General features: G+C 34.4%; 1 protein-coding gene across 1 annotated transcript in view; it reads left to right on the top strand.

Moving 5' to 3' along the window:
- The window catches only part of PRKCZ (protein kinase C zeta), a 73,081-nt gene that overhangs the window by 43,768 nt on the left and 14,995 nt on the right, over positions 1–14,318 (top strand). The window contains exons 10-16 of the mRNA XM_009274142.1: positions 2,437–2,534; positions 7,439–7,525; positions 8,135–8,270; positions 9,663–9,750; positions 10,508–10,627; positions 11,608–11,687; positions 12,272–12,361. Of these exons, the coding sequence (XP_009272417.1) occupies positions 2,437–2,534; positions 7,439–7,525; positions 8,135–8,270; positions 9,663–9,750; positions 10,508–10,627; positions 11,608–11,687; positions 12,272–12,361 (699 nt within the window). The remainder of the gene's footprint in view (positions 1–2,436; positions 2,535–7,438; positions 7,526–8,134; positions 8,271–9,662; positions 9,751–10,507; positions 10,628–11,607; positions 11,688–12,271; positions 12,362–14,318) is intronic.

The following is a 14,318-nucleotide window of genomic DNA, read 5'->3' as shown; positions in this document are numbered from 1 at the left end:
GCGCGACCGGGGGGGGGGGGGGGGGGGGGGAGAAAAAGAAAAAAACTCCAACCCTTCATCTTTTTCCTTTAATATTCACACTTCTTGAAAGGTATAGATTTTATATCCATTCTATTTTTTTTGTAAATGTGATGAACCAATCACAGCAAGCAAGGAAGGCAGATTTGAACCACCTACAACGCCATTAGACTGGAACCTGCCGTGTTAAGTATTGGAACAGGGTAATGGGGTAACTGGAATCCATGTGGTCAGACCACAGCCCTGATAAAACAGCTGAGAGACCTGACAGAATGATAACAAGTGTTGTTGGGCTACCAGCTTTATTGGAACGCTGCAGTATGACATGCTCACGCAGGAGTGGCAGTATGTATGATGGGGTACATAAAGTATGACACAAATATTTGAAGAGTGAAGAAGTACTGTGTCATCCTTATGGGTGGAATCCCAAACTCTAATAAAACAAAATTTTTTAAAAAATGGACAGTCTCACCTCATAGGGAATTTCTTATATAGCTGTTCTTACAATAGAAAGTGAATTTGTCAAATAGAATGCAATTTTTAAGCTGATGACGTTATATTAATTTTATGCTGTTAGGAAGACTGGATTTCTTGAAAGTAGGATGTTGGGCAAAAAAACCAAAACACATAGTTTTAAGTACTGTTTGTGTTGGTAGTTTCAATCAGTTTCTCTGGCTGCCATTTTTGTCATTATTCCAGAGGCTAGGGTTAGAATCTGAGTAAAGTTGTAACGTTCTTCTAAAATACTTTGGCTTGCTCATTTATTTGATATTTGTTTTTATGACCAAAGATTAGACTGTTGTGTGGTTAATTTGCTCTTTCCTTTTTAACATGTGTTTTTTCCAAGAAGGTAGAAGCTAAAGAAAAGTATTATTTAATGAGTTATGCAGTTGCTCCTGAGAATCAGAGGTAGATGAGAAAAGTCTTTCTTGAATAGTGGCTCTCATAGATAATTACATAGAAGATTGAGCTAATTGGTTTTTATTTTCTATAAGATAGGCTGTATAATGAAATTCTGGGAATTGATAGGAAATTCACTGAATTCTGTGAATGCGTGAGATATTGCAAGTAATGGAAATTTCACCTAGGAAGTGTTTCATGGAGAAACAAAATTAATTACATAGCAAGTGTCAGTATGTTTAAATCAGCTAGTGCTTTCCAGGTAATGGTTGATATTGGAGAGAAGTAAAGATTCTTTTCTAAATGAGATTGAAGCAAATCAAATATCTGGGCTTTTGCTATTAAATTTTTCTAAGCTTAATCTTCTTAACAGTAGTGCACTAGTATAATACTAATGTACTAGTACACAAGTACAATAATGAAGGGGTTACTTTAAAGAATCTTTAAGAGAAGCTCATTCAGTAAAAACAAAAAGAAGTGGACGTGTTTGTTGTTTTATTCAAAATTGGATTCTTGGCTCATGTTTGGATCCAGGTTTACCCTTCCAAGGTGTTACATCTTCAGGAGTGTCTGAACACAAAACATAACAGATTTATTTAATTTGATGGTGACGTTTCTTGATTTCCTTTGAGACTTCAGTTTAACTGTTCTTGACAGGAAGGCCTGGTTTCTCAGTATGTGTCTTTGTTGTCTCCAGATTGGTTGGAAAGCTGGAAGTACCGGTTGGAAATGGAGAATTTTTAGAACAATTATATTTCTAGTTTGTTGGCAGGGTACTGAGTGTTTGCAGGATGGAACATGATTGGTGTATTGCATGAAGAGTGAATATCTACTGCTAAAATCAGTTGTCCGTAAGGTTTAAATTTTGTCTGGTTATTTGAAAAATTATTAAATGTTTTGTTATTACAGATCTGAATTTTGCAGTACTATGCTAGTAGCATTCAAATTTTGATAGGTTTTTATTATATGGCATTGCACTGGGTATTCAGGACTTCTCCCTGTTGAAGTATTAAAGGTAGTATGTGATACTTTTAAGAATGATTTTGGTTGGACAAACTAATCAGGTTTTGGTAGTTTCATTGAATTCATTTTGAGTTTCAGATGAGAAAATGAAGTTCAGTTTATTTGAACCTTATAAAACTGGAGATTCACATTGCTTCTGTTACTGGCATGAGTTGCTTCAGCAGCCTTAGGATCATTTATCTAAGATAATTGAATTATTTCTATGATTTATTTCTATGAAGTGGTATGAGCAGTGTATCAAATATTGCAGATATATTTTTTAATGGCTTAAATTTTGTGCAGACCTTTCTAAATGGTTAAGAAACTTCTGAATATATAATTGAATTAAAATGTTTTATAACTTTCTCCAGATTTTAGGGGGTTTTGTCTTTCTGAAGAACATATGTAACAATGATGGTATATGTAAGGGAGCATAGATGTTCACAATTTCTTTTCTGGGAATACCCACAGTGGTTATCCAGCAGGAGTTCTGATTGTTCAATTACTCTATTTCAGGATATTGATTGGGTACAGACAGAGAAACATGTGTTTGAACAGGCATCCAGTAACCCATTCCTAGTTGGTTTACATTCATGCTTTCAAACAACAAGTCGGTAAGAAAGATCTGAAATTATTTTGTTTTGAAAATCTTGATCATTGTACTAACTGCTTCTCATAAAGCAACCATAACCACTGCCATCACACAGTCAGTAATTTTTGGAAGGAAGCGTTAGTATCGTCAGGGTTTCACTACTACAACAAAGCCAGTTCTAGTGGGGTAGCTTAGCCAGTGTGGTGTGGAGAAAAAGGCAGGGTTTTCCAGGTCCAGATCTGAAGGGAGAAGATGAATGAGAATGAGGAGGAACTGTGAGCTGTCTTCCTGAGCACAGGCTGTGTGGCTTCAGGAATAGGAGGATAGTAGCAGGGTAAAACAGAGCTTTGTAAGAGATTAGTTTATAATACCTGATCCTACTGAGGAAGGCCGAATCAGTTCTCAGAGGGCCAGACTGTAGTTCTCTGTTCTTCAAAATAGCCTAAGAGTTGGGCTGCTCAGTAATAATAGTTTTTAATAACAACTTAAAAACCTACATGTGTATGAAGTATTTTTTACCTATATGAGGCTTATGAGCCCTTAGCACATATTGATGAAGTATGTGATTTCATTTGAAAAAGTACTTAATAAACTCTTAGCTACTTTGAAATACTAGTTTTTTGTCCTTGTGTGCAGAATCTGAAGTGGATTAGTTGCTTCTTATTTTGTAATTGGAATATGAAGAAAATCAAGGACAACTTTTATGCCCGTGCTTATGTATGTCACTGGGGAATTTGGATGTGTGGGGGTTTTGTGGTTTATTGGGATTTTCTTGTTTTCACAGGCAGGTGCCTGTTTACCGTTACAGTTTTATAATGCCTAGTGCCATATGTATCATAATCAGAAGATAAAAGTCATTCTATCGCTGCTCAGTAATAATAGTTTTTAATAACAACTTAAAAACCTACATGTGTATGAAGTATTTTTTACCTATATGAGGCTTATGAGCCCTTAGCACATATTGATGAAGTATGTGATTTCATTTGAAAAAGTACTTAATAAACTCTTAGCTACTTTGAAATACTAGTTTTTTGTCCTTGTGTGCAGAATCTGAAGTGGATTAGTTGCTTCTTATTTTGTAATTGGAATATGAAGAAAATCAAGGACAACTTTTATGTATGTCACTGGGGAATTTGGATGTGTGGGGGTTTTGTGGTTTATTGGGACTTTCTTTTTCACAGGAGGACAACTTTTATGCCCATGCTTATGTATGTCACTGGGGAATTTGGATGTGTGTGGGTTTTGTGGTTTATTGGGATTTTCTTGTTTTCACAGGCAGGTGCCTGTTTACCGTTACAGTTTTATAATGCCTAGTGCCATATGTATCATAATCAGAAGATAAAAGTCATTCTATTTGGCTTACTTGAATGGTATGCAGTGTAGACTGCAAAAAGTTTTAAGAAGTTTTCATGGATTATCTAGTCATTTATCCTTAAGAATAATCGCTTGTTCATTACAATGTGTATTATCAATTTTTAAAATACGAAGACATGCACTGTACCATTTCTTCAGCCCCCAAACTTTCAACCCCTTAATGGTTATAGTCAGAGGAAGTAGCATTTTCCTAGCAGGGAAAACATAGGTAAGATAAAGGAAGTAAAGAAGCTGTATGAAGAGCGTTTTGAAGGTACATGGACTAGGGAGATTTCTGGAGCAGGGAGGAAGAATGATCTCCAAAGGTGACTGACTAAGGATTTGACCGAAAGAAATTTGTCTTGCAGACGGTGGGGGGGGAATCTTTAGACAGCTGACAAACTGTTGTGAAACAGTTAAACCAACATTCACAAACACCTTCTCACCAAATACTAGGTAGTATCGACCATCTTATATAAAAATTCAGGTGGTCAGGCAGGGCGAAGTATTGAGAATGAGGTTTCTTATAAATATTGGAAAGAAGAAAAAGGCTGAAGTCAGCAATAGAAAGATCCTTTGCATGCCACTTTGGTAGTTACGCTGACATAGTTGAGGAGCAGAAATAGAAAAAAAATATGCTGAATGTAGTCAAAGCTTTCTGTATTCCTGTTGTATCTTTAGGAGTCCTGTTTTTCCAGCCTAGCTTCTCCTTGCAGTGAAACTATAGTTTTTTGTTTATAACTTTAGCCATTTGCCATGGATATAGCCATAATGTCACGAATTCACAATTGGTTGTAGCTGTAATGTTATAAAATCACAATTACGACCTCATTACAGGAACAGAGAAGCACGAAACTGATTTCAAGTGAATAAATTTATCAATGTCAGATTGTGTTAACTGGCCCAAAGAAAACAAGTTGTAATATGAGAACAGTTTGTGTATAAGTGTACTAGTAGGGGGGGGGAAGTTCCAAAGGAACATGTTCTTTCTCTTAAATAGAATTTTAAATGAATTTTTAAGATAAAAGAAATGTGTACTCGAAAAAGATGCTAACTGATGCTAAATGTAGCTGTTTACATTGTTTCAGATACTAGTGATGCTTGTTTTATTATCCTAATAAAATACGTGCCTTGGGCTTGCCCAGAATTGCCAGATAAGTGTCTTCCGAGGATGGCAACAATCTGAAACCTCCATCCTGCAAAACCGTTGGTGTTTGAGTAAATCCTTCTAAAACCAGCGAGGACTACCAGTATTCACACACTTCCGTGCTTGAACATGACTTGACACAAGCAACTTTACATCACAGGTTCTGAATGGTGATAAAGCATTGGAAGCTTCTAAATAGGAAAGGAAAGTTGGAAGCAAAAAATACCAGAAATGCTGTAATAAAAAACTCACGGCATTGTTACCTATTTTATTTATTGTTTATTTAATTTCAGTTTAGTGTTTATATTCTTGTGGGGAGGCCACTGAAAGACTTGCAAGCTGGGTTGTGTCCAGTAATTTTTCCTGGTTTACCTTTTAAGTCTTTCAACACTTCAGGTGTTTCAAATGAAGAATCCTTTTCAAAGGAAAAAAAATCTTCTTTAATTGTTACCAGTTAGAATGGTCTGAGAGACTGGAGCATGTGTTTTCCAAATGGAATGTTTTCCAGTGTGTGAATATATGGAAAGGAGTTTTCAACTCATGGAAAATTAGGTGTATAAAGAAATACTGCCTCCTGGGACAGCCGCAACCTTCATAAGAAACTCTCACTCAGCATGTTTCTATCCTGTAGGTCTCTCTGACCTTGGCAGCATTGCCTGGATCATATTTTCCCAAGGATGAAACCTTTCCTGCAAACTGTAATAGAAGTCTTTTTATATGGCTGATTCCACCTATATTTCTTTCCCCTAATGACTTTTCTCTTGTTTGTTTTGAGAAGACTGTTTCAAAAACTTGTTCTACAGAGGAACTAATAAGCCTTGACACTGCAGCCTTTCTGTGCCCAGAGCTTGCATTTAGTGAATACGCCATGTAGAGAGTAACAGAAGTGGGTCCATTACACTTTCTTTTAATTCACGTTTTTCTACAGATAAAGGTCTTGGCAAAGTCAAGGAGGGTGGGATTTCATTATCTGTCCTGCTAGCTCACCAAATTTAGTTTTCATCTCTGATAAATAATGGACATATGTGAATTGAGTCTTTCAGTCCTCAAATTGTTTAGTCTCAGTCTATCTATACAAATAAAACAACATTTTTTTTTCTTCTAGCAATGACAGTATATTTCTTAACAGTGTATCAGGAAGAGTCAGTGATGATCATAGGGTTTAATGGAAATAATTTTGTATGTGTATATTAATAATACGCTAGAACATGTAACTTTAATTGGAAGAAAGATTATTGTGTCATATGCTATTCAGATAAAACTTACTTTTTTAGAAAGTAAATTTGGGTTACATTCCTCTAAGTGAGTCTTATGTCATCTTGCTTTCAATAGATCTGTTTGAGCTTTTCAGGAACTGAACCAGCACAAACAGCAAGCTTCATAGTTCTTTTTAATTAATATCACAAATCCTACAAAACATATTGATCTCTGTAATATTGTCAGATACTCATTAATTATTGTTAATGATGTAATTTTTAAAAGATGGTGACCTTTTAGTGGCAAAACTATATCAAAAATACAAATGAGAATTTTCAGATTTTGCCTTGTTGGCTTAGGTATACATAAACTACATTTCATCTACAAAGCTCCTCAGATTTGATGCTACAGCTTGGCTATTAAAAAGGAACAATATTTAGTAAAGCAGAGTAACAGTTTAATTATTACATCAGGGTAAATCTGTGTCAGATTTTATAAGAAAGGTTTGAATTTAAATTGATGCATCTTTTGAAGTATTTTTTAATCTTAAAACCTTTATTTTAAATAATCAGCATTGTTTCAGGCAGGCTTTTTTTTTTTTCAGTCAATCAGACGTTGTTATTCAAAGTAGTGCACTCACTGAGCGAATTTTATACTGTGGAATTTTGTTCCATAAAAGTCAAAAGAATCAACATCTTTGAATAAGAGATAGTTATGTAACTATGTTGTTCTTATTATGTCTTTTTCAAATGAATGACGATTTTACCTTTTTCGGATAAACTTTCATTTTTGCCATGTGTCATCTTCTAGCATACTTTCATGATTTTGCTATTATTTCTAAGTAATTTTTAAAGTCGTCTATATATCATTATATGCTTAGGTTTTTTTTTTACATCTATCACTGAGTTGAGTACCTCATTATATGAGGCAAATGCTGTTGTCTTCTGTACTGTTTAAATAGTTCTGCAGGTTTCACACCAAATAGTAGGCTGTTGTATGCAGCTGCCTCTCCGTTACATTTAGTCTGGCATTTAAATAAAGGATGTGATCCTACATAATATGGATCAAATAAGTACTCTCTTTTTTTCTCTTAAATAGTTTCTGTAACTATAAGAAATTTACAAGTCTAATTCAAGAGTGGAAGTGAAAATGGCTCAAATTGGAAGGATAAGAATAGTTTTTCTTCTCATGTTTCCTTGGAATCCATTAATTGTATTATATACTTTCAGATTGTTTCTTGTCATAGAGTATGTAAATGGGGGAGATCTTATGTTTCATATGCAACGGCAAAGAAAACTTCCTGAAGAACATGCAAGGTATTTTACTAACACAATTATAGTGGGGTTTTTTGTGTTGTAGTTGTTTAATGTTGTATGAAATGCTTTCCAAACTTTAGTCCATAAAAGAATATGCATAGTAAAGAAAAAACAAAAGGTTGATTCTTAAGTTTAGAATGTACGGCCCTGGGAAAAAATTTAATTTTATTTTTTTGAAGGGTATGTATTTTTTAAAGAAAGCAAGCATTTGATAAGTAGTAACAGTTATTCCTATTTACTTTTGTTTATCGCTTCATATTTAGGTAACGCTTCTTTGATGTGTTGATAGAAGATGTAACTATTCTACTTATTTTGGTCTTATGTTTTCTATGTCACACTTGTAACTTTCAGGAAAAAATCTGTAGGATAAAGAATAAGTATTTTCTTAATTAGTAGAATGAAAAAAATAATTTCCCATATTAATTTAAGGAATGGTTTTACAATATGAGATCGGTCTCCTTGTGAATTAAATGTAGCTTCTTTTTGGTATACTGTTGATAGAGAAGCTGACTGTAAATTGATGTTTTAAGAAGAGATTTTTTTTTCTAATTGCACTAGCTTTTGTACAATCTTAATGCTAATATGAATTTTTTTCCTTTTTAATTTCAGGTTTTATGCTGCTGAAATTTGTATTGCTCTGAATTTCCTACATGAAAGAGGCATAATCTACAGAGATTTAAAACTAGACAATGTTCTTTTAGATGCAGAGGGTCATATCAAATTAACAGATTATGGCATGTGCAAGGTAGGATTTTTTTCTTACCTTTCTTTTGTCACTTTGTCATTCAGTAGTATATCTCTCTGATTATGCTTTGAAGTCAAATACTGCATCCAGTGACATTAAGAGAAAACTGAGAAAAGTTACCCTTATCTTAACGCTAGTGTTACTGAGCCCAGAATTTGGTTGTGGAATGGGAACTTTATTCTGAAAAATGACTACCGAAGAATAGAACCACATTTGTGATTTTTTTCTTTGTGTATTTCACGAAGTTTGGCCTGTTGGCCAAGTTCATTTCTTCTACCTCTTTAAGTTTCCTATGTGACCCAAGTTAGAAAATTTATCTTTAAGACAAGTATGTTTTAAAAAGGGTCTTTTCCACGTCTTAGTAACTGTGCTTCTGTGAATATGAATTGCATTCATCATTCTCTGTGGCTGGACTGTACGGATTATTAACCAACAGGGGCTCTCTAATATCTCCGTTCTTAGGCTGCAATCTTTGGCACTGAGAGGCAATTTAGAGAGCATTGCTTTCAAAGCACCTGGTAAAGTGTAGCGTGTACTTAACGTGATGCAGAGGAAAGCAAGAAAAGGTCAATGGAAAATACGAGTATAAAAAATACTAAATTTAAAACTTGTGTGTGTGAAGTTGGAATGCCAGACGTGACTGAAGTGGTTGTAATCTGACAAGAATTCTGCTGTCCCCTTAGAGCTGTTGATTTGACCTCAAGTCTCCTTGTTATTGCCACACTGTTTCTGGCTAGTATGTGAAATGAGATTAGCATCCAGTCTATTTCTTGGTGAGAATAAGTTTCTGAAGCCAAAATTGCAGCTGGCATTGTGTTGATTTTTTAGAAGTCCAAGAATTGAGTGTATAATACTAACTTTTATTTAGCTTGTTTCAGAACATGGCTAAGGCATGTTATGGTGACATAATGAGGAAAGCTTGTCTTATTCCCTCCATAGAATAGATATTGCACCAATTTCTAAGAACGCTGGACTAGAATGTTTCTCCACTATCAAAGTGCACAGGCTGTGGGGCTTCACTTGGAATACAGCAGTTATGTAAAAGTTTGATTCCTTCATTCCTAAATATAGAAGTTTTTTCCCAACATCTATTTGAAAAGGACTTGCACATTGGTTTTGATCTGAATTTTTTTGAATGTATCTGTATATAGTAAGCAAAATGTTGTTACAAATGTGTTGTGACTCAGTTTTAATCAATTAATTTGCTGAAGATAAGCTGTAAAGTCATAAGCCAGCTTGGAGCACGATGAGTATTTATTTTGCTCTAGCATTGCCTTTTTTGAAAGGAAGGTCTTCAGATTCCCTAAGTAGCTTGGCTTTATAAGTCTAATTAAGGGAAATTCCCGGAAAATGAGGTCAGCTTTTAATTTATGAAATTATTTATGCATGTAGGAAGGTTTGGGCCCTGGTGACACTACAAGCACTTTCTGTGGGACACCAAATTATATTGCACCAGAGATCCTCAGAGGAGAAGAATATGGTAAGCTGTGACTAAACAATTTGTAGTTATAATAAATAATAAAGCAAAGTTCTAGTTGTAGGTTGGTTCAAATACAATTGTTTTTAATTTCCACATTTTTGTGCCATTCTGTGTTAAAGAAAAGTGAATGGATATTGTACAGTTTAATTTTTTCTGAAATGGTACGGTTATTTTTGTTTTTCTCTTGCAATCACTCATTTCAGCTTCTTTTAAATCATACTTTCCCTGAAAAATAACTATTAAATGATACTGTAGCAAAACCAAGTCCACTCCTTGAAGAACTTGACGCCTGAGCTACAATTGTCCTCCAGACAAGCCTATAGAATGCTATAACAAAAAGTTATTGCTCATGCGGAAGTCAAAGGTATAATAGTCTTTTTAACCAGTGTTGTTATTTGTGAACTGATCTGATCAATAGGTTGAATCTGTCATTTAGTTATAATATACTATAATGTTCAACTTCTTCTTAAAAAAAAAAAAATCTGAAATTTTTCAGCTTAACTACACTGAATTTTCACTGAAGCATTGCTGTCTGGCAGACACCTACAAACTGCTATACAGATTACCTTTGTAATCCCAATTCAGAAAACTCTCTCAAGTCTCATCCAATGATAGTGTAAGTCATGATGTCTGTGGCTTCGGTGAAAGTAGAGAATTTCAGTACTTTGTAGAACTGAGCCATTAATCTTCATTTATATGAGAGAGAACACCTAAATTCAAGGAATCCTGGCTGAAAATCTGCTCTGAATATTTACAGGGTTCAGTGTGGACTGGTGGGCTCTTGGTGTGTTGATGTTTGAAATGATGGCAGGAAGGTCTCCATTTGATATTATTACTGACAATCCAGACATGAACACTGAAGATTACCTCTTCCAAGGTATAGTTATTTTGATTTTTTTTTTTTGCCTTCCTTTCTTGGGGGAGAAATAATGAAAATTAGCAGTTCCAGTAGGACAGTTAGGTTTTCCTTTTCCATTGTTATCCCATAGCTGCCTGTAGATCTACTGTAGATAAAGGGCCCCAATATTTCCAGTTCTTTATTGCAGGAATTTATTTCGTTGAACTCAGATAAAATGGTCTGGAATTAGGAAGCCTTCTTCAGACAATAAAATATTTTTTTAAAAATGTCCACAGTTCAGAAATAACAGATGGAAATTGTATGGAATGGTATCTTCGTTAGAAGGCAGTCCACAGGCCAAGAATGAATTTTAAAATTCAGTGCTACATGAGAGGATGGGAGGGTCTTTGTTGACAGAAACATATCAACCTGTAGTTTTGCTCCAGATAACTTTTAATTTTTTTTTTCAACTTCTGATGAAATTAATATAACTTTATTTTTTTCAGTTTTACCCTTCAGGAATAGTGATGTATGAATTTTTCTAAACAAAAGTAGTAATACTTGCCATATTTATTACAATAGAAACTCTGTAACAGTTTGGGGAATTGCAAAGTTGCCTACTCCCTAATATGCAGAATCATTCTTTAAACTAGTTACTGCAATTATGTAACAGAATCTGCCATGGTCTTCTTGACGAGCCTGATATTAAATCACTTACTGTTTAAAATCACACTTTTCCATATACTGAGGACACTGAAAAAGTTTTATTCCCTGTTTATACTACAAACAATAGAAAAAGATAATGAAGCTAATATTTCTTATATGAAATCTTGAAATGTCAGTATAACAGTGCCTTGAATTACTGTAGCTCCTTTTGTTTGCATTATTTTAAATAATTACCGTATCTTCCCATTTTCCAAATGGTAACATATTTAAATAATACAGTGTTTGTATTGAAATCATGGTCAATGTCATAAATTGTCAAAAAAACAATATTGCTGTTTTTAAACCTGTAACAGTTTTTCTTGAGAAGCCAATCCGGATTCCAAGGTTTCTTTCTGTCAAGGCTTCCCATGTGTTAAAAGGATTTTTAAACAAGGTAAATAACATTCTCTTATTTTTAGCATCTAAGATCTGGAAGTCAGAGCTTCCTGTTGAAAGCAATACAGTTAAGAAGTTAATCTGCTTACTATTAAGAAAATCTATAAAACCTTGGTATCCTGTATGTTAAAAAAACCCACTTCTTAGTTGCTAATTTACTGAAGGAATTCCACGGCACAGACTTGATTAAAAAGCCTGCACCTAGTGGAAAAAAATAACTATAGGCTTCTTTATAAACTCTTTTCTGTAATACGTACTACTCATTTAATTAAGCTGATTGAAATCTGTAGAACCATTATCATTTTTAATGGAGAAAGGAAGGATATGAATTATACATTACTAAATAAATCTAGACTTTTTATTTTAAGAAGTTGTAAAATATCATTTAAAAATGAAATTTCAAACAAACGTTGTTAAAAGAAAGAAAAAAGAACAAAAATCCCTTGATAGCCATAATATGTGTATCTTAGCAGCAGTTTGCGTAGTAATAGGGAATGCTGGAGTCGTGTATGTGGGCTTTTGACAAACATGGACTGTAACTGGCTTAAGAGTATGTAATAAGAGTTTCTGTGTTTTCCGCAGGATCCCAAAGAAAGGCTTGGTTGTCAGCCACAGACAGGATTTTCTGATATCAAGTCTCATACGTTTTTCCGCAGCATAGACTGGGATCTGGTAAAAATAATTACTTTTGTTTATATGTGTTCAAAAGGAATAGGTTCTTTTAGTTTATTAATTGTGTATATATGTAACAACCCCATTAAAACCAGTGAAATTCAATTCCATAAATATAAAAGATACTTTGCTTTCTCCAGGTGACATAACATAATGAAAACAAGCTTTATTTCGTGACCAAAAATCTGGCTTGCTTCCAAACTCTAAGAATGGTTACAACTTGTGGGTATCATTTTTAAAATATATGGTGAATTTTAGAGAACACTTTAAAAAACACATTAAAGCATTGGCGGAACCATTTATTCCTTGGTTTCTATCTGTAGATTCTGCAAACTCATGCACTGGGTTCTGCTGCTATAAAATTTACCCAGCGTACATGCGAAGTGCCTGCAATTGCAGTGTGAAGCGCTGCATAGATTTCCAGTATCAGAATTCAGTGCCTTGCTATCCTGGGTGGTCATTTCATATAGTCCCATTAGTAAACAGTTCAAGCTCCATTGAAAAAGGAAGTGTGGACTAGCAAAGACAGCCTGTTGGAATGCTATTCCAGTACTTCATTTCTCTTGTTGATTAGAAACCTTTCTGCCTTGACAGGAAGGTTAGTAGTTGATTAACACAGCCAACAGACTGGGTCAAGTGTCATGAAACCAGTTTAGGTACAACCATGGAAGATGAGGTGCTTCAGATACATGAAGCATTTGTAGTCTACTTGTAGTACATTTAAAAAAAAACACAAAACACTTGAATTTACAAATTACATAATTTTTAAAATCAGGAGGATTATTCAGGTAGGTAACAGGGTTTAGTAACATGAGTAGGCGTGAGCAGGATCAGGTCCTTTTTTAAGGATGTGACTTGAAAGCAGTGTGGTTATTTAAAATGATTCTTTGATTATTACTATGAGGTTTTCTTAATTACTGCTGGTGTGAGGGAAGTTTTTAGTTCATGGTGGAGTAGATGACTTGCATTTCAGTGGTTTTGCAGGCATAATATTTTATTGAAATGGTAGTTTTTTAAAAGCCTCTGTTACTTGGTAATTGTGCCTACTTCTGTCTTCATCGTAGAAAACCATCAGAGAAATGACATTGTTACGTTTATTGACACTTGAGCAATAAAACAATTAAGTCAGGAACACTGCCTTATCAGCATTACACTTTTTAATACCTAGTTGAACAGTGAAAAAATATGCACATAATATTTTCATAGTCCTAGGAAGTCTACAGGAAGTGTAGAAACAGGCAGGCAGCAGTGCCTGTAATAACATGAAAGAGGTTCAGAGAAGGAGAGAAAACTGCATGATTACATTTTTACTTTGAAGCCTGCTGTTCAGACCTTCATTGTTAACATTCTTCAGAGAAGACATTCACTACGTAAGGAGCCAGTGTTTTAAAATACCTGGTGTTTACAAAATTATTCATATAATGAAGGCTGTCTTTAATTTTGTCGGACATCCCTTGTTTTGTATTCTCCCTTAAGCCTAAGTGTTGTTTTTCATTATGTTAGCTACCTAGTGGTGCTATAACGCAACTTGCTTGAGTTTGTGGTAGAGCATAAGCGTCGTGTACTGCCGGGTTTCTGTTCTGTTTTGCAGAGTGTTTTGAGAGAGAGGGAAAGAGAGAGAAGACTGTTGGATTTGTATTGTTTATTTGTGTAAGAAACTCTTAATTGCAATTGGTACTTCTTGGTCAACATTTATGCTGATTCGAATTTTGATTTGTTTTACCTATTCTTTTGGCTGAAAGTGTTGATATTAAACATCTATTAAAAAAAACCCTAATGGAAAGATTTAAGTGGTTGTCTGTGCTGTTTTGTGATATGATTAGGACAGTGCTGTTCAGGAGGATCTAAAATGTCAGATAAATTTTAAGCTCAATTTCTAATAAGACTTTAGAAATATATTCAGGAGAAAATGAAAAAATATTTGGAAAGCTTTTTTAATTATTAGAATTTTCTTTGA

Source organism: Aptenodytes forsteri, unplaced genomic scaffold, assembly GCF_000699145.1.
Source record: "Aptenodytes forsteri isolate BGI_AS27 unplaced genomic scaffold, ASM69914v1 Scaffold16, whole genome shotgun sequence".
Classification (NCBI taxonomy): Eukaryota; Metazoa; Chordata; class Aves; order Sphenisciformes; family Spheniscidae; genus Aptenodytes; species Aptenodytes forsteri.
The sequence above is the reverse complement of the archived record's forward strand: the minus strand, read 5'-3'. Positions and strand labels throughout refer to the sequence as shown.